Source organism: Colletotrichum acutatum (genome assembly GCF_030867785.1).
Source record: "Colletotrichum acutatum strain CBS 112980 chromosome Unknown BDZ83scaffold_69, whole genome shotgun sequence".
In the NCBI taxonomy this organism is placed as follows: domain Eukaryota; kingdom Fungi; phylum Ascomycota; class Sordariomycetes; order Glomerellales; family Glomerellaceae; genus Colletotrichum; species Colletotrichum acutatum.
In genome coordinates, this window is record NW_026849063.1 from 150,288 (window position 1) to 167,589 (window position 17,302).

Here is a 17,302-nt window from a genome sequence, read left to right on the forward strand (position 1 = left end):
GTTCGAGGCATGATCGATTACAAGGGAAGGGAGTTTGTGTTTGGAAGCAGAAATCTTCTAGAGGGTTACCAGAACGGCCTTGATGTGAAATATTTTCGTTATTAAACATAGGATGATCGTTTGAGGTTCTGAAGTCCCCCATTGTCATTATGCTAGATACAGAACCGCGTGTTCTATAGAAGAAACAGGCAAAAGCTAGTGCCGCAACTCAGCAAGTGCGTCTCACTGTCGCTTGGTAAAGCTCAACTGGCACTCATCCTTGAAAAGATAGTTAGCATCTGCGAAGTTGCACATGTTAGGCGCAACAAGATTCTTACCATTGGGAAAAGCGTTGCAAATACCCTAATCTCCTCCGACTTCTCCGTCGCATGGTGTTTCCAATCGATCTCTAACGCCGCCTTGCCAATCATGGCAGCCATCGTCAGCGGCACATACCTTCTCGCGAGGCAATCATGTGGTCCAGCACCGAAAACCAGCCAATTTTTGGTCTTAGACTCGGCATCTCCAGTGATCCATCTATCGGGGTCGAAGAACTCGGGGTTGGGGTAGACATTGGGATCGTGCAGGGCAGGGTAGCATGACGGAATGATCATGGATCCCTTGGGGACGGTGTACTTTGGCGTAACGGGGAAGTTCTTCGTTGCAAGATAGGGAACGAAGATGACGGGGGGTCGGAGACGGAGGAGCTCCTTAATAACGGCATTGGTGAAGGTAAGCGATTCCAGCATGGGGAGATCGAAGGGTTTGGAGCTGTCGCCACCCCTCGCGGCAAGGTTCTCGTCGCGAAGGCGCTCAACAACGTCTGGCCTTTGCGCGAGGACTTGGAAGAGCCATGTCGTGGCACTGCTCGACGCATCCTGGGACGCAAAGAGGAAGGTGAAGAGCGTCTCTGAGATTTCCTCATTGGTGAACTCCCTAATCATATTCGAAGGCCTCACAGCATCGGCCTCGCCAGCAGCAACCTTCTCGCGGTACCTGTTGGACTCCATCATATGCAGCACCCAGTGGTCGACAATGGATGTCGGAGTCGCGCCCTTGGCCATGTTGGCTTTACACACGGCCGCGCACTTTGCAAACTCAGCATGGACCTGATCAGCCACACGCTTGCCGAGCCATACTTTTGTGCCAGGGATGTACATCGAGAGGGGAACGTTGACGAGTTCGAGAGCTGCGGTGACGAGGTAGAAGTCGTCGGCAATTTTCTTGACGGCGTCTTGAGAGATGTAGTCGCCAAAGAAGGTACGGCACGAGAGCGCGCAATTGATTTCGCGGAAGAGAGCCATGTAAGCCATGGGGTTTCCGTTGTTTGCCTCACTGGCGGCGACGAACTTGTCAAAGTACTCGCCCAACACCTTCTCGTGAACTGGGAGGTAGGTTGCCATTGCCTTGTTGGTAAACAGGGGCATCAGACCCCTTCGGTACTCGGCATGCTCTCTGCCTTGGAGGAAGACCCAGGCTTTGTGGCCGAGGATATCTTTGGCGATTGGAACGATGCATGGCTCGGCGTAGGCTGGAGACTTAAAGACCTTGTGGGCGATGTCGCGATCTGAAGCAAGAACAACGAACCTATGTTATCAATGATTAGGGCACGCATCGATGTGACCTTGAGGTCTTGTTCCTTTGAATTTGCTAGAGCACCTACTTGTGGAAGACTGATACGCAGCTGAGAGGACCGCTCGCCCATTGAGCAAGGTACTCCTCGAATTTGGGGTGCAAAGCCTGGATGAAGGGTCCCATGAGAGGGATCTTGAACGCAGGTCCAGCAATTGAGCCTTTTCTCTTGAGATATATCACTAGTAATATGTCAGTCTCGTCATTATCATCATGGAAGAGCAAGGTTTATTTGTACCCTGATCATACACAACGACGCCGAGAAGGAAAGTGACGATATACTGCCATGTTGACCAGCCCGAAAAGAAAGCCGGCAGCGTGCTAGACGGAGGAATGGTCTCGTTAGACCATCTTTGCCTTACTTCAGGCTGTACGATAGGCGTGTCGACAATTGTTGAAGCCATGTTGAAGTCTACAACAATGTTGGTGGACCCTCTATCCCACCACGACAACATCTAAGGGACATCTCGGCATCTCTTTAAATGAGGCCGTTAGGCCCATCAAAACGTCGAAAGGGTCTTCGCCGTACGTATTCGTATCTCGCCAACACCACCAAAACAGTCTCATTTCAACTGGTCCCCGTCTGGTTGGACCTCATGCCCAACATCGTTCGTTTCTCTTCCCAAACCGCGGAAGAAGGCAGCCCTGTGAAGTCTTGGCATCTCACTGACTTGCGGAGACTAAACCTCTTTCGGTAATCAACTCGACGTTTGTCAGCAAACAAAACTGGAGTCTGACAAGGGGGGGACTGAGCAACGAGATCCCTCACGATTGAAACTGCGGCGACTAAACCCCTTTCGGTCAGAACACCGCAAGAAGCCAACTCTCAAGCGGGAGCAGCTCTCAAGTCTCTCGCGGATACGCGGGCGAAGCTCTCAGACCATTGTCTCCACCATTGGATCACTTTCATCTTTCCCTCCTTTCGACCTCACGGAGGGACCATCGACTCACTCAAGTCCAATTCTTCATGTCCTCATCACCCCAGTCCAGTCGATCTCGCACAAACATGCGCCAAAGCCTCCGGCGATCCTGTGCTGCGTGTGCAAAGTCTAAACACAGCTGCGACCTCCGCACGCCGCGGTGCTCCCGCTGCATCAAGCGCAAGGTCCTGTGCGCCTACGCCAACGAGCCCCTGACGGCTGCTCCGGCTGCTTCCGGGTCCGCACCGGGGGGTAGCGCAACATCGTCGCCGGGGCCTCCGCTGGACGGATCCGGTGCTTTGACCAACTATCGCTTTGGATCTCTTGATCCCTTTGATTCTTATCCCCAAACTAGACTGCCGCGGGAGCAAGTTCAACGTCTTATTCACAGCTGTATGCATTTCATGACTAAAACCATCGATCCACGTTTGGCTCATCAATCCATGTAGTTCTCCACAAGATCGCGTTCGAATACTACCCTCTAGACCTGAACGCGACGTCAAATCCATTCCTCGTCTCGTGGTGGCCGTTAGCTCTCGGCGATCCAGCATTATTTCACGTCTCTTTACAAACAGCATGTCTCGACGAAGAGTTGCTGGCTCAAAAAGGATTCCAGTCATCAGAGATCCTGATGGCGGATTCAGTTGCTTTACTCCGCCGGAAGGTTCAAGACGACTCAATGGCTATCCAAGATGGAACCATGAATTCAGTCATCACTTTAGCAGCTATCGAGGTGAGCTTTGGCTTGTCCATTCCAGCCAGAATGTCATGACCATTCGATGCTGTCGCATACTTACCACCTCTTCATGCAACAGTTTGGCAAAGGAAATATTCAAGTCAGCGAAATGCACGTTGATGGAGTGAAAAGACTTGTCAATATGCGAGGAGGCATTAACTCAGTGAGACAAACCAGTCCACTAACTGCAAGGATGGTCAGCTGGTACGTCGAAGTCAAACTTTATGGCACAACATTTGCGTACTAACGTTATCCGACCTCGAAGGGTGTCGATGATTGTCACTGGTCTGCCTCAATTTGAAACACAGAACGACGTAGGCGTTGGCGGCGGTGTCCCCACGCCTCCTGAATGGCAGATAGATCCAAGTGTTTTTGACAGCAATCTATCACATCTTGGTGATGTCAGGATCGAGACCGAGGTCGAAAACGTCTTGATACGGCTTCGGAGTATTTTCCGACGCGCGCAGCAAGTACCGCTACAACCAACAAGACTGCATGACCTTTCATGTTTTGTCATACACCGACTTCTGTTGTCAGCCCCGGAAGCAGTAGAGCCATATTCGGCATCTAGTGAAAGTATCCGACTGGCTACTATACTCTACATTTTCATTATCCAAGGTCCGACGTATTACTCGCACGCTGTCGTATTCAACACGATTGTCAATCGCCTGATGGAAAATCTGGGGGACCTCGTACCACACGCTCACTCCTGCAACAGTATCTTCGTTTGGCTTCTGACTATAGGCATGGTTGCCTCGCAGGGAACTCAACACTACCACTGGCTCACTGGCTTGGCAAGTGATGTTGTGGCATTAACCCGAGAGACGAGCTGGGTCAGTATACTTGCGCATCTTAAAGGTGTTCTCTGGCTGGACATAGTCCACGGCGAAGACATCTTCCGACCCCATTGGGAGACTATTTTCGGCAGTTCCAACTGAAAGAAAATTCATACGCCTGATTGAGGCTCAACAAAATATTTCAGTATTGACGGAACAAAATACGAAGCCGTTCAAGCTTAAGACATGACCGATGTTAAGTCGAAATTGGAGCGAGAAAGGGCCTAGGTCAATATCATGCAGGCAGACGAAGCCTTGAGATCTAAGTATGCCTTTTGATTTAAAGGCGGTGGGCTCCGCAATCAATCGCATCAACTGCGGAGAGCCGCGCATGGCTATGTCCCGTGTTCGCATTCATAAGTTCAAATTGCCTGCTTCTATCGCTGTTCATTCGAGAAAAGAGACATTAACCGATTCTACCCTCTTAAAGCAATCATGCTGCTGGCTGGCTGATATGTCCTTGGCGTGTTGGACCCATTTGGAACATGCCATCTGCACTGGTAAGGGGCGGCGGTTGGCCGCATACAAGCGACCTCGACTGGAGTTTCTCGTTTTTATTGGCCAACAAGAAGACTCAAAAGGGCGTTGAGCAGTCCAGTCACATCTCCCCCTCATCGAAATATTCCCGCTACAGTTGGCAGCACCTTCTTGCCATCCTCACATCATTCTTGAATCAGTGGATCAGACAAGATGGGTCTGAATATGAAGAAGAAGTTGAGGGACTTCATCCGTGGTCCAAAGAAAGATGACACCTCTAAAGAGCCACATCGTGCCCACCCGAGTCCACGGCAGCAGGCGAGCGCGTTGGCGGAAATGGCACCCAGCTCCTGCACCACCGATTCATCGGAAACACCGCAATCGACTTCAGCCAATGCACCACTTAACCCGCTCCAAGATGATATACCAGACGAGCCGACCGCGAAGTTAACGCCCCCAAAAAGCAGTGAAGGGTCTATTTGGCAGTTGTGGGACGTAGCATACCAAAACCTACGGTATCAAGAACAGAGTCTCGTCCAAGAGTTCGAGGACCAGATATGTGTCAACTTGGCTGCAGGCCTCGGCGCCGGCATACGTTCACATGCCGGAACGAAAGACTGGTTGGCAACGATCCTCAAGCACAAGATGGACCAAGTCAACCGGGAGTCTTGGCAGTTGAAATTTGGCAGCTCCGAGGTGGAAGTCCAGGATGTTGTAAAGCCCGTACTAGCTGTCGTCGACTGGGCCAATGACTTCGTTGCCAAAGCTCTGGTCTCAAATCCATACGCGTCAATTGCTTGGAGTGGTGTGAGCTTGTTACTGCCGGTAAGCTACTGCCTTTCACATTCGCTGTCTGTTCTTGAAGACTGATGTAATCTTGAATGATCTGCACAGCTGCTTCTCAATCCCTTGGATCAAGCCGCCGCTCTGGCCAAGGGGCTTGAGCATATATCGTCCCTCATAGTACGAAGCTCTATGTGGGAGGATCTGTATGTCCGGCGTTACGAGTCTAAGACCAGCAAGGCTTCGTCGGAGCCTCATGCTGCTTATAGACTCGTCTTGGAAAGACTGTATAGAGAGATCCTGAAGTTTCAGATTGTTTGCTATCGCTACCACAACCACAAGACTGCCTCTCGCATGGCGCTTGATTCTGTGAAGCATCACGACTGGGAAGAGCTGCTTGAACAGATCAAATATCACGAGACCGAATTCGACAAAGTAAGCAATCATTTGCGGGACCAGACGTATACAGATGAATGGGAGAACGCAGAGGCGCGACATCAACAAGCCATGAACCACTGGGAAAATATTGGCACGGATGTTTCCGATCTGAGAAGAAGGGTTGAGAGAATACAGAACGATAAGAAGCGCAAAGAATTGCTCAACTGGCTTTGCATCGTTGACCCTTCTGTGCAGTACAATGCCGCGCGTAGCAAACACCGCAGTAGCACTTGCGAATGGCTGATTAAAGACAACGAAGATTTCAAGACGTGGGAAACAGCGCCAAAATCCTTCTTGTGGCTCAACGGCAAAGGTATGGCATGCAATAGTCATATGATAGGTATGCACTACTGACGAGGCCTAGCTGGCTCCGGGAAGTCGATTCTCAGCTCATCAGTCATCAAACACTTGAAAATGCAGTCAGAGGAGGATCCTCAGGTTGCGCTGGCGTACTAATTCTTCAGCTTTGGGAACATGGAGCAACAAAAAGTACCCGTCATGTTATCTTCGCTCATTGGCCAACTTTGCGCGAGCCGTCCCGACACGCCACATTTGATTAAGAAGTTCGAGAATTATATTGCCAGGAAAGAGCGCCCAGACATAGAGACCTTTCAAGCCGCACTCATAGCTGTTGTTCGTGGGTTTTCAGCGGTATTCATTGTGGTAGACGCTCTCGACGAGTGTCCGACTCTTGACGGTGAGCGGCCTAGGCTGCTAGATTGCCTCAATTGCATCATTACTGCAATGCCAGACAATCTCCACATATTGTGCACTAGCAGAGCCGAGCCGGACATTGATACTCGAATGTACGAGATATTGTCTCTGCCGGCCAAGAGCGCCATCAATCTTACGGAGACTCAGGTGGGCTTGGACATAGACTTCGGCCTGTACATCGACTCGGCCATGGCTGCCAAAACGTACGAATTCTAGCCGATCGAGGTGAAGACCAAGGCGAAAGATGTGTTGATGTCAAGAGCAGATGGAATGTAAGTCAATGGAGCGAGGCAGACTGTAGCGAGGGCCTGCGGCTAACACCACTTCCAGGTTCCAATACCTTGTGTGCCAATTTGAAGTACTTCAACACTTGAATTCGGAAGATGCCATACTTTCAGCACTTGATGATCTCCTACTGGGACTTGACGAAACATATGACAGGCTGCTTCTAAGCTTGGACAAAGCTTTCCAACCCCAGATTCTTGCCTCACTGAAATGGCTAGCTTCGTCCCGCGAGCCGCTAAGTTTAAGGGACTTTGCCGAAGCATTTGTCTTACGTCCTGAGACTATTGACAATTTGGAGAAGAAGCGACTGTTTGATCCAAAAGGAGTTTTACGATATTTTCCTAGCCTCGTGACTACCGAGAAGCGACGTCATGAAAATTACTTTGAAATGGAGACATGCGTGCGACTCGCTCATTTCACAGTCAAGGAGTATCTGACTTCCGATCGCATCCAGCAAAGCCGTGCCAAACATTTCTATTTCACCGAAGAAATGGCTCACCTACATATCGCCCCCTGCTGTCTGTCCTACAATCTGTGCCGAAGTGCCGAAGATAGCATGGCTGATGATCGAGACCGACCTTTGTACAGATACGCTGTCCTCAACTGGGCATGGCACTTGGAGATAGTCCCGCGTACTTCATGGACGCCCGAGGTACACCAGCTTGCTAAGCGCGCTCTCTTCCCGGGCAATAAATTATTGGGAAGGCAATGGCGGCCGTACTGTTATACCGCTGCGCTCGGCGCTCTTGAGCTCACTAAATGGGTGCTTCGTGAAGATTCATGGGCCGGCAAATTTGTGGTACAGGAAGATCTCGGCATGGCCCTTGTAGAGGCAGCAGGGGAAGGAAATGTTCGGATTGCGCAATTTCTTCTCAACAAAGGTGCTGACGCCAATGCACGAAATAGTGCGGGTTGTGGTGCGCTACAAGTTGCAACAGACCAGGGCAACGTGGCGGTCATGGAAGTTTTGCTCGACAGCGGCGCAGATATCGATGCTCCTGATGAATACTTTGGGTCACCTCTGCTAGCTGCGGTCAAGAACTGGAGTGAGGCAGCCGTACGAATGCTGGTGAGTCGTGGGGCCGATGTACACAAAGCAGGGTGCTTCCTGTCGTGTCTTCTCACGTCTTATCGAAGAGTTACGCCTGGCACGTGTAAAGAGATATTGCAGCTTCTTCTCGACAACGGTGCTGGTGTTAGCTTAGTAGACGGCCGAGACGCGCTTCAAGTGGCATGCATGAGCTTGAATGGATCCACTGAAACTCAAGCCATTGCAATAATCGAAACCCTGCTGAGCATGGGAGCTGACGTGAATGCTCCAGGAGGAGGGCATGGTACCGCACTACACATTGTATGCTTTGGAAACAGATTCGGCCTCGCTCTGGCCCGTCTCCTTGTCGAGAAAGGCGCTGAGATCAACAAGTGGGGAAACCGTCATGGCACAGCATTGCACGCAGCCTACGAGAAAGGATCCCTAGAACTGATTGATTTCTTGCATGGCAAAGGCGCTGACGGTAGTATAACAGAGGGAGAACATGGCAATGCCCTACAGGCTGTGAGCGTTCGACGCATAAACGGGGGAAAAGATAATTTGAGGATCGTGAAAAACCTTCTCGAAAGAGGCGCAGATGTCAACGCTTTCGGCGGGAAATTTGGAAGCGCGCTTCAAGCCGCAGTTTCCAACGACCTCTGCAATATTGAACTAGAGAGCTTGCTACTCAGCAAGGGCGCAGAAGTCAACAGGCAGGGAGGGATATACGGCACAGCACTTCAAAGCGCTTGCGCAAGTGGCAAAATGGAAGCAGTGCGCTTATTACTTGACCATGGCGCCGAGGTGAATACTGACGGCGGAGAATACGGAACCGCCCTTCAGGCGGCCTGTGGATCTGCACATTGGTCCAGGTTTCACGATAACCCTGCATATGATATCGCGCGGCTACTGATTGAACATGGCGCCGACGTCCATGCTCAAGGCGGGAAGTTCGGGAGCGCCTGGCATGCTGCAGCCGCGATTGGCAGCTGGAAAACAAGTAGCAATGATTTGTTGAAGCTGCTCCTCGATCATGGCGTCGATATAAATGACGGCAGAGGTCGGCAACACGGCACTGCTTTGCAGGCTGCACTCGAGCGTTTTCGCGATCCCGGCGTCGTCGTCCCGAGAGTCCGCTTTTTGCTCGAACATGGCGCTGATGTCAATATGGAAGCCGGCCGGTTTGGATTCCCGTTACAGTCGGCATGTGTGCCAGCGCCGGCCACAGCGAGTGAGCTTGACACACGAACAAACATTAATGGCCTCGTATTTCTCCTCGATAACTGCCCGGAAATCGATGTCAACATGATAGGTGGGCTCCATGGCACAGCTTTACAGGCAGCAACGTGCACAGGCGATATAGAAGCCGTTGAGTTGCTGCTCAGGAAGGGCGCCGATACCAACACGACAGCCGGGCAACTTGGCACGGCTCTACAGACAGCAGCTTATGAAGGCGAGCCAGAAATAGTTGAGTTGCTCCTTGCGAGGGGCTCCGACACAAACATTCGGGGCGGAAAATATAGAAGCGCGCTCAATGCGGCTATCTTTAAAGGGTATTGGGATATAGTCGAGATACTGCTGGACGGCAGAGCAAGGCCAGATTGTCATCAGCTTCCCGAACCCGATGAAAAGTAGCTCGAATGTATTAGCAAGGAACATGGGAAGGGTGCTGTGGATCGTTACAGGAAGTTTTGGGATATTATGATACTCGAATGGAGTGAAGGCAAGGTGGTAAAAGGGCAGAATTACTAGTCATTTTCGGTTTGATTACGATTATTTAGAGCCACACGCAAGGTACTGAAATGGACGTCTTAGCTATTGCAGTCTATTGCAACATCGAGTTGAGAGCATTGGGGGCGTTTCTTCGGAGCAGACCGTGGACTGTCTCCGGGCTTTGGGGAATGAAGCAAGTAGGACACTCATTCTGACTCGGGAGAAGCGGTCAACCCACAAAATTACACGCAATTTCCTCTGGTCTATAGATTTAATAGCATTAAGAGGAATATTTCTTCATTTCCTCGTACAGAAACGGTAACAAGCTTCTTCAAGCCCGCTGTCGTTGGATTCTGCCGCCGCATACCGCTTTCACGTACCTAAGAAAGGAGAGCATCCGAAGTTTACTTTTCACCCGACAAGCCACCCTTCCGCAACACAATATCAACAAAACAACGCATACTTACCGAACCATGATTACGTTGTCGAGCTCATATAATAACATAGATGAATACGTAAAAGATCTCAGCGGATTCATTGAAACGCCTCTAGTCCGTCAGATTACTGGGGATATCCACGTCAACGACTCACTCATCTACGATGCCTGGGACGCCCTGCCCAGTGACTGGGCATCCTGGTGGGCTTCGTTTCCAGATCATCGCATAGCTCAACAAGACTTGATCGACAGCATCGAAGAGTCAGAACCCTCCTTGCCGGAGAATGACAAAGTAGATGAAGGCCGACGACATCAACCCTTGCCAGACAGGCCAGAGTCGCTGTCTAAGTGGCTCAAGAGCATCCGGTCCCTCGCCCTTCCACGAGACCAACGCCCCAACAAGACCATAGCACTTCCAGAGATCCTCACAGGTCGCATGAAGACCAAAAAGATTGCAGAAGTCTCCACCGCCGCAGCATACATCCACAACGTCTGCCAAACAAACAATATAACCCACATCATCGACATGGGCTCCGGCCAAGGGTACCTCTCAATCGCACTAGCCTACCTCTTCCCAGAGCTCCACGTACTAGCCATAGACGGCAGCGAGTCCCAGATCGCAGCCTCAAAAGCCTGCGCGGCTAGTCTCGGTATTCCCGAAAGCAGAATTCAGCATATGCGGCGCTACATCGACGGCACGCCACCTTTGGCGGATGAAATAGCTGCCTGGGCCGGACGGGAGAGGTGCATGCTCGTCGGCCTCCACGCGTGCGGCAATCTCTCTGAGCATATGCTGCGGTACTTTACCACGGTTCCATTCATCGTGTGTCTGGGTGCCGTCGGATGCTGCTATAACCATATCGTCCCGCGTTCCGCCAGTTGTCCTGATGGATTCCCTATCAGTTCAAAGATGCGAGAGGAAAACGTCACGCTGAGTGCTACGGCGCTTATGACGGGCTGTCAGGCGCCGAATAACTGGGAAAGGGCGGATCCGAGCAAAGAAGAGTCGGTGTATTCCAAACGGCGCTTCTACCGAGCCTTGTTGGAGAAGATTTTCCACGATAAAGGGATAAAACTCGATAAGGAGGATAGACCTGTGTGGGGTGTGCGGAAGGGAGACATGGCTAGCTTTAATGCGTTCGCACGCAGAGCAATGGGGTGCCTCAACATTGACGAGAGCAAAATCAGTGATGCTGACCTGTCGGTTTATGAGGCAAGGTATCGAGGGTATGAGGGCAAAGTGGCGATCCTTTGGACGCTCAGTGTCCTGTGCTGCAAGGTCGTCGAGAGCGTGATTGCTCTAGATCGGTACTTGTTCCTGACGGAGAACGGAGCGCACCATGTTGATGTTGTGCCGATCTTCAATTACAGAATATCACCACGGAATCTGATGCTGGTGGCTGATAAGGCATAGATTCGTACTCTGTCAGTACCTATACTAATAAAAATGATACAGTGGGAAATGACATAGCTACATGCGATATGGAGTGTGGCAGGAATTGATCCCAAACTCCATTCTTGGTCGACCTCGTATCTTGAACACACACTGCAAATAGGCCAGGCGCCGGGAATGAAGTGATACATTTCAGGCTATGCTTGAGCATCGAGATACTGTGAATCATGGAGCAACTTCTAACCCACGACATTTTGGTGTCAGGTCTGCGGGTTCAAGGGTCGGTCTCCTGAATACAATATATTAAAGCCAACTATCTACACAGAATCCAATACACAACACCCGAGATGTAATCTCGACAGACTTCGTTCACTCATCCCTTAGAAAAGGGCAAGGGCAGCAAGACCACACACAGCCGCAACAGCGACACCGAAAGACGCACGCCCAGCAGACGCAACCTGCACAACAGAAGGCAAAGGCTTTCCAGTAGCAGTAGGCACCGCACCGGTAGCAGAACCAGAGCAAGCAGTAGGGGTAACAAGCGAACCATCAGGTCCGTAGGGGCTGTAGCCGAGGCATCCGGCGTACTGAGCAGCGCAGGTAGAGAGGTTGGCGCCAGGAGCGCTGCGGCATTTGTTGTAGGCGTCGTTGCAGCCGGCAACGCAAGCATCGCCAGTGGTGGCGGGGGGGACGATGCCAGTGGCGATGGGAGGGACGGCGGTAGCGGTGCCGGGGGGAACGATGCCAGTGGCGATGGGAGGGACGGCGGTGACGGTGCCGGGGGGAACGATGCCAGTGGCGATGGGAGGAACGGCGGTAGCGGTGCCGGAGCAGGCGGTCGGGGTGACAAGGGAGCCGTCGGGGCCGAAGGGGCTGTAGCCCAGGCAGCCGGCGTACTCGGCGGCGCAAGTGGCACGGTTGGCGTCGGGAGCGCCGCGGCACTTGTTGTAGGCGTCGGCGCAGGTGGCGGCGCAGTCGGGGCCGGAGGGGGGCACGACGCCGGTGATGATGGGGGGCACGGCGGTGCCGGTGGGCATGGGGCCGGTGTGGGTGATGGTGCAGGGGCAGTCGGTGATGGTGAAGGTGGTGGGCTCCTTGATGGTGTAGGTGAACTTGCCGTGGTAGATGATGGTGGGCTCGGGGCAGTAGGTGGTGATGGCGGTGACGACCTGGGTGTAGGTGCCGTTGGTGAGGAGGGCGGCGACGGGGGCGACGGGGGCGTCGGCGATAGGGGAGCCGGAGGTGAGCTGGGCGGCGCTGATGATCAGGCCGGCCAGGAGGGGAGCCACGTGAGAAGACATGTTGTTTTGGGGTTTTGGTGGTGAAGACCGGTGTGGTGGAAAAGAGTGTGGTATGACTGATGTCAAAGTTGTGAATGAGTGTGTGGGTTGAGAAGGAAAGAAAGTTGAGTCTACAGGAGAACTTTGATCATGATTTATAGGACATCGAGTTGAAGCCAAGACGGTGAATTAAACGTAACCATTTCAGCTAGCGTTGATATCCAAGGGGTAGTTTGTTGGTAAAACTCGGATCACATCCGGTTTGGATGACATTTTACATTCCGATGCTGTTGTGTTTGTCGTGCCTCGCTCTCCAGCAAGAATTCAGTTAGTCGCGTCTCGTATTCTCTCCCCAAGAACTTCGCTCCTAGTCCCTCGTACTTTTGCTAGCGTTCTACCCGTCATGCTTGCCGACCGACTAACGCTCTACTGCATTCTTTCATCCTACAGCGCCTATTTTAATCTTAAAACGCCAAAGTCTTAGCCATTTTCCTGGGGAAGAGGCGAAGGAAAGGGGGCAAGTGTCGGCGCCGCGATGGTGGAATGCACGCCATCTCGGCTAATAGCCCATCAAATCACCAACGTCAATCGGGCGTCAATCGGACTTTGGTCTCACCCCAGAGTTCATCTCGGGCCGGAATGTTTTATCCATACTAACGAGTCACTGTCCGTGTTTCGTGACACTTTCTATTTGGCATGCCCCCCGCTTGGATGACACAGGTCATGGTCAGGAGTCAAGGGAGGACTTTCAATACGAGATTTATCTAATAGCCTTCTCATACGATGGTGATGGACCGACTGGCTCGGAATGGACTCCGACAGAGAACAAAATTTAGAAAAATTTTATGCTCTCACATTGTCAAGATGGTTAGGATGATCAGTTGCCTCGAATCATCTACCTTCCATTGAGTCTTTACCTAATGATAATCTTCGGCGGAACTTGAGTAAAATTGGGTGTTCCTTTCTACGTGAGTACATACATGGACAAGGGCGAACGCGGGCTGGAGAGCACCTATCCCACCATTTCTTGACACGCATTGCCAAAAAAGTCTTGCAGCGAAGTGTTATTTCACTGAAGTCATTGGCCAAATCATTCAAGGCCAAGAGTCTGGCCCAGCTTCAATCATACCCCGGACCTAAGACACAGAGAAACCCAGTCACTGCCCATCACCAAGATGCCTTCCCGACGAGCTGTCGCTAACCTCTGAGACAATGACATTAATGTGTGACAACGATTCAAATTATGTACACCACCATGCTTTTCACTGTGTACCCTCAACTCATTTTGCAGTGCCTCTGATTGAGGCACCAGTGCTGGCCTTCAAACCACGACCCCAAAATCGTTCAGGGGGCCGCTTATCGGCGCAGGAACCACACGAATACGGCTCCAATAGACCACGCCATGCTTAGGGTAGCATACCAGAGACGGCGGCTCACTTCCTCTCCCTGACGTGCACCTTCATCTTCATATCGTGTCTCGGCCTCGCCTCCATACCAACCATCTGGAAAGCCAAATCGCCCACCTTGTGATCGATATCCATATAATCGACCCTCTGCGTAGTCCCGTTCACAATGGTCTCGAAATCGAACCACCGCACCGTGAGCAACAACATGATGCGCAGCTCATCCATGGCCAAATCCTGCGCAATACACGCCCTCGGCCCGCGCTCAAACGGCCGCCACGCGAAGCGGTGCATATCCTTGGCATCCTCGCCCAGGAACCGATCGGGCCGGAAGCTCTTGCTGTCCTCGCCCCAGACCTTGGGATCCATGTGCGTCGAGTGCGCGCAGGGGATGACCATAAGGTTCTTGACGGGCCAGCGGCGGCCGTTCCACTCGAGGTGCGTCGTTCCGGGCGGGGCCTGGCGGATGGTGAAGCCGATGGGGAAGAAGCGGAGCGTCTCCTTGATGACGGCGTTGGTGAAGTCCATGTCGTTTGTCTTTTGCGGGTTGGCGATGAGCATCTCGATGGTGGTGTCGAGGTCCGGGGAGAAGTGCTCGTCGTGCTCGGCGCGGAGGCGTGCGACGACGTCCGGGTAGAGTGAGAGGAACATTGTGACCCAGGTGAAGGTGTCGGTGGTGGTGCCGTGGCCTCCGAGGAGGAGAGCCTTGAGGCTGATTTGGCTGTTAGCGAGGGTGAACATGCCATGCGTGAGTGATGATCAACTTACTTGGTAACGGCGGTGTCGATGAATTCGTCGTCGAGGCCCATGCCCGGTCCGCTCTGGATTCTGTCGAGGACGATACGGTCCAAGACACTCTTGACCTGTCGTCGCGAAGGCAACTCCTTCTCGTCCTGCAGGATGCGCAATCTCTCCTTCATCTCCTTGGCCAGGGTATTCCTAACACGGTCCTTGAGCGCCTGCAACTTCTGCTGCGCCTTGCGCTTCTTCCACGGGTTTCGGGTGCCGATGAAGGTAGTGGCGGGGTTAATCGAGTTTCGCAAATCCTCAAGCAGCGGCGAGCCAGATCTCTGGGCCTCGAGAGAGACACCAAACACAATCTTACCGACAACGTCGAAGATGGTCTTGGCTGACTCCTCCTCCATGTTGAACGACTCGCCCTTGGCCGCAAATGCGCGAAGACGCTCGTGGAAGATGAGGACCTGCTCGGCAATCATGCCGGCCATGGGCTTGACGTAGGTGGGCGTGAAGCCGGAGCCGACCATGCGGTGGTTGTACTTCCATCGGTCGCCGTTGGAGGCCGCGATGCTGTCCTTGCCGGTGAAGGGGCGCAGGAACTGCTCGATGGTGGGGTGCTTGGGGTAGGGGTTCGTGGTGAGGACGAGCTGGGCGGCGTCCGGGTCGGTGATGATGACCTGGGACTCGACAAAGGGCCACATGTCGACGTAGAAGATTCCACCGAGGTTGTACTTTTGCGCCATGATGGTGTAGATGTGCTGGGGGTGGGTGAAGAGCGGGAGGGTGGCTGCCAGCTCTTCCCAGATGATTGTGTGCGCCCAGATCCATGAGTGCTTTGGCGGTTGAGGCTATTGTGAGGAGACACCAACAGAGTCAGCATTGTGACTTTCATGAGCTGCATGCTTTGCGCCTGTCTACTCTGGTGCGCGCGCAGGATGCGGCGGAGTGAGTTGAAATCGGAGTGAAGCTCTTACCAATCCTCTGAACCTGGTTCTCATGTACACGGCCTTGAAAGCCCAGTACACGGCCGTGGCGAGAGCCACGCTGGCCGCGATCAGCCAGTTGGAAACGCCAAACATCGTGAGCCTCAAAGCTTGGGGGGTATCGCCCAGCTATTTCCCAGAAAGATGACGAAAGGGAGGGGAAGAAAACGAAACGAAAAAGGGACGAAAAAGCTCTTGCTGCCCACACGCAGTACAAAAGAAGAGAAAAAAGCTACGTAGTGAAAGAGATGGCGGGGTATTAGGGTCAAATTTCATCTACGACCTACCAATCCGAGGCTCTATGTAATGTCACATTCGGGACAGAATAACCAGAGGAAAAATGCCTCTCTCACTCTGACTTTTTTTTTTTCTTCAGCAAGGGGGGGTCTGTAAGTTTGGTCCTTTCGATGTGATCGTCCTCCCGCCAGTGCGTCTTACTGGGGGGAGGGGGTGTGCGATGCGTGAGAAGGTCGCATCTTATGGTGGATGGTGGGGTCGAGAGGATCAGATTAGATGATCTGATAAGATGATTGAGAGAGATCAGTGGTCCCGGATTGGATGAAGGCAGAACGACCGACAAGGATGGGAAGGGAAGGGCGTGCGATGAGTAAAAGGCCACGCAGGAACTACAGGAAGTTCCCGGAATTGGTTCCATGTCGTGATGAATGAGGGGCGTGGATGGTGGTCAGAAACGCCGTCGGCCCCAGTTTCAATGGCTTCAAGTTGTTTAGCGCGGGTTTGCAAGCTTTTCCCGGCGGACTCGACCAGTCAACGTGCGGAGGATTCATTTTTGTTTTGTCAACGGTCCGGTCCGCTCATCGGCACTCAGATTCGGTGACAATGCGGCGTTGCTTCGTCTCATCATTCAGCCACAGAAAATTGCTAGGTGGGCGTGATGAAAGTATCAAGTCGAGTGCACCATAAAAGGTCTCTTCATCGACTCTTATGGTTGCTGGACTTTGCACTTCCGCGGCCAGTTGATGATGTTGACGCTGGCTGAATGGTACGTCGTATCCATTATGTTTTTGCGTGCAGAGAGCTAGGCGGAATGTGGGTGGGAGTCCGCCGATGCGTGGCCGATGACCGAGGAACATTCAAGGATTCGAAAAAGGTTCGAATATGAGATGGTGCGCCTAGCTTTCATCAACCTCCATGAAATATCATGGGCAAACTTCTTCCCACCCTCACGCAGAGAGCTTTGTAAATCCGACCACAACTCAGGCTCAATGGTGTTGACCAGCTTCGCATGCCTGGCATTGAAGCTAGATGCCAGACTCAATGATGGGGAAATTTGAGAACCTCATTCTCGGAGACAATCCACCACACACAATCCACATCCCGCCGGTGGGATAGGTCCACGGGGCCTTGGTTGGGCTGCCGAATTGCGTCTTCTCCATCGCAACGGGGAGTCAGCGGGGAGTCAACACGAACTTCCAAGCCAATGCATGCTGCAGTTCAGTAGTTGTACCGCTTACTGCGCAAAGCAATCCAAGATTTTCGTACCGAGTAAGTAGCCCAATAGCGGC

The 17,302-nt window shown here is 52.5% G+C and overlaps 6 protein-coding genes across 6 annotated transcripts; 3 read left to right on the forward strand and 3 right to left on the reverse strand.

Annotated features, from left to right (window-relative positions):
* Window positions 1-58: 58 nt before the first annotated feature.
* BDZ83DRAFT_627176 (cytochrome P450) lies at window positions 59-2,327 on the reverse strand. The gene is made up of 4 exons (XM_060508615.1): window positions 1,850-2,327; window positions 1,643-1,793; window positions 318-1,566; window positions 59-258 (listed from the first exon to the last, which is right to left on the reverse strand). Exons 1-4 carry the CDS (start codon window positions 2,064-2,066, stop codon window positions 223-225), a joined length of 1,653 nt encoding a protein of 550 aa, XP_060363212.1. The 5' UTR covers window positions 2,067-2,327; the 3' UTR covers window positions 59-222.
* A 290-nt stretch (window positions 2,328-2,617) lies between these two features.
* On the forward strand, window positions 2,618-4,205 carry BDZ83DRAFT_720910 (uncharacterized protein; the record flags this gene model as incomplete). The annotated part of the gene is made up of 4 exons (XM_060512319.1): window positions 2,618-2,924; window positions 2,981-3,264; window positions 3,347-3,471; window positions 3,533-4,205. The coding sequence occupies 4 exons, from the start codon at window positions 2,618-2,620 to the stop codon at window positions 4,203-4,205; spliced, it is 1,389 nt and encodes a 462-aa protein (XP_060363213.1).
* A 711-nt stretch (window positions 4,206-4,916) lies between these two features.
* On the forward strand, window positions 4,917-9,582 carry BDZ83DRAFT_720911 (ankyrin repeat-containing domain protein; the record flags this gene model as incomplete). The annotated part of the gene is given in 7 exon segments (XM_060512320.1): window positions 4,917-5,405; window positions 5,475-6,114; window positions 6,166-6,250; window positions 6,266-6,718; window positions 6,846-7,901; window positions 8,043-9,461; window positions 9,480-9,582. 7 exon segments carry the CDS (start codon window positions 4,917-4,919, stop codon window positions 9,580-9,582), a joined length of 4,245 nt encoding a protein of 1,414 aa, XP_060363214.1.
* Window positions 9,583-10,016: 434 nt separating this feature from the next.
* BDZ83DRAFT_581435 (methyltransferase domain-containing protein) lies at window positions 10,017-11,393 on the forward strand (the record flags this gene model as incomplete). The annotated part of the gene is made up of 1 exon (XM_060505458.1): window positions 10,017-11,393. One exon carries the CDS (start codon window positions 10,017-10,019, stop codon window positions 11,391-11,393), a length of 1,377 nt encoding a protein of 458 aa, XP_060363215.1.
* Window positions 11,394-11,848: 455 nt separating this feature from the next.
* Window positions 11,849-12,547, reverse strand: BDZ83DRAFT_532314 (uncharacterized protein; the record flags this gene model as incomplete). Its single annotated transcript, XM_060503331.1, has 1 exon — window positions 11,849-12,547. A coding segment is annotated over one exon (699 nt), but the record flags the coding sequence as incomplete, so codon positions are not given.
* A 1,138-nt stretch (window positions 12,548-13,685) lies between these two features.
* On the reverse strand, window positions 13,686-16,361 carry BDZ83DRAFT_627183 (cytochrome P450). Its single transcript, XM_060508616.1, has 3 exons — window positions 15,768-16,361; window positions 14,824-15,641; window positions 13,686-14,767 (listed from the first exon to the last, which is right to left on the reverse strand). Exons 1-3 carry the CDS (start codon window positions 15,870-15,872, stop codon window positions 14,086-14,088), a joined length of 1,605 nt encoding a protein of 534 aa, XP_060363217.1. The 5' UTR covers window positions 15,873-16,361; the 3' UTR covers window positions 13,686-14,085.
* Window positions 16,362-17,302: the final 941 nt, after the last annotated feature.

Excerpts from the sequence above, each read along its gene's own strand:
- BDZ83DRAFT_627176 (XM_060508615.1), bottom strand. The coding sequence starts at position 2,066 with ATGTTGTCGTGGTGGGATAGAGGGTCCACCAACATTGTTGTAGACTTC. Across the intron at positions 1,794-1,849 it reads CGTCGTTGTGTATGATCAGG|TGATATATCTCAAGAGAAAA; the intron begins GTACAAATAAAC and ends ACATATTACTAG. Across the intron at positions 259-317 it reads TTGCAACGCTTTTCCCAATG|GATGAGTGCCAGTTGAGCTT; the intron begins GTAAGAATCTTG and ends TATCTTTTCAAG.
- BDZ83DRAFT_627183 (XM_060508616.1), bottom strand. The coding sequence starts at position 15,872 with ATGTTTGGCGTTTCCAACTGGCTGATCGCGGCCAGCGTGGCTCTCGCC. Across the intron at positions 15,642-15,767 it reads GAACCAGGTTCAGAGGATTG|CCTCAACCGCCAAAGCACTC; the intron begins GTAAGAGCTTCA and ends TCCTCACAATAG. Across the intron at positions 14,768-14,823 it reads ATCGACACCGCCGTTACCAA|CCTCAAGGCTCTCCTCCTCG; the intron begins GTAAGTTGATCA and ends CAGCCAAATCAG.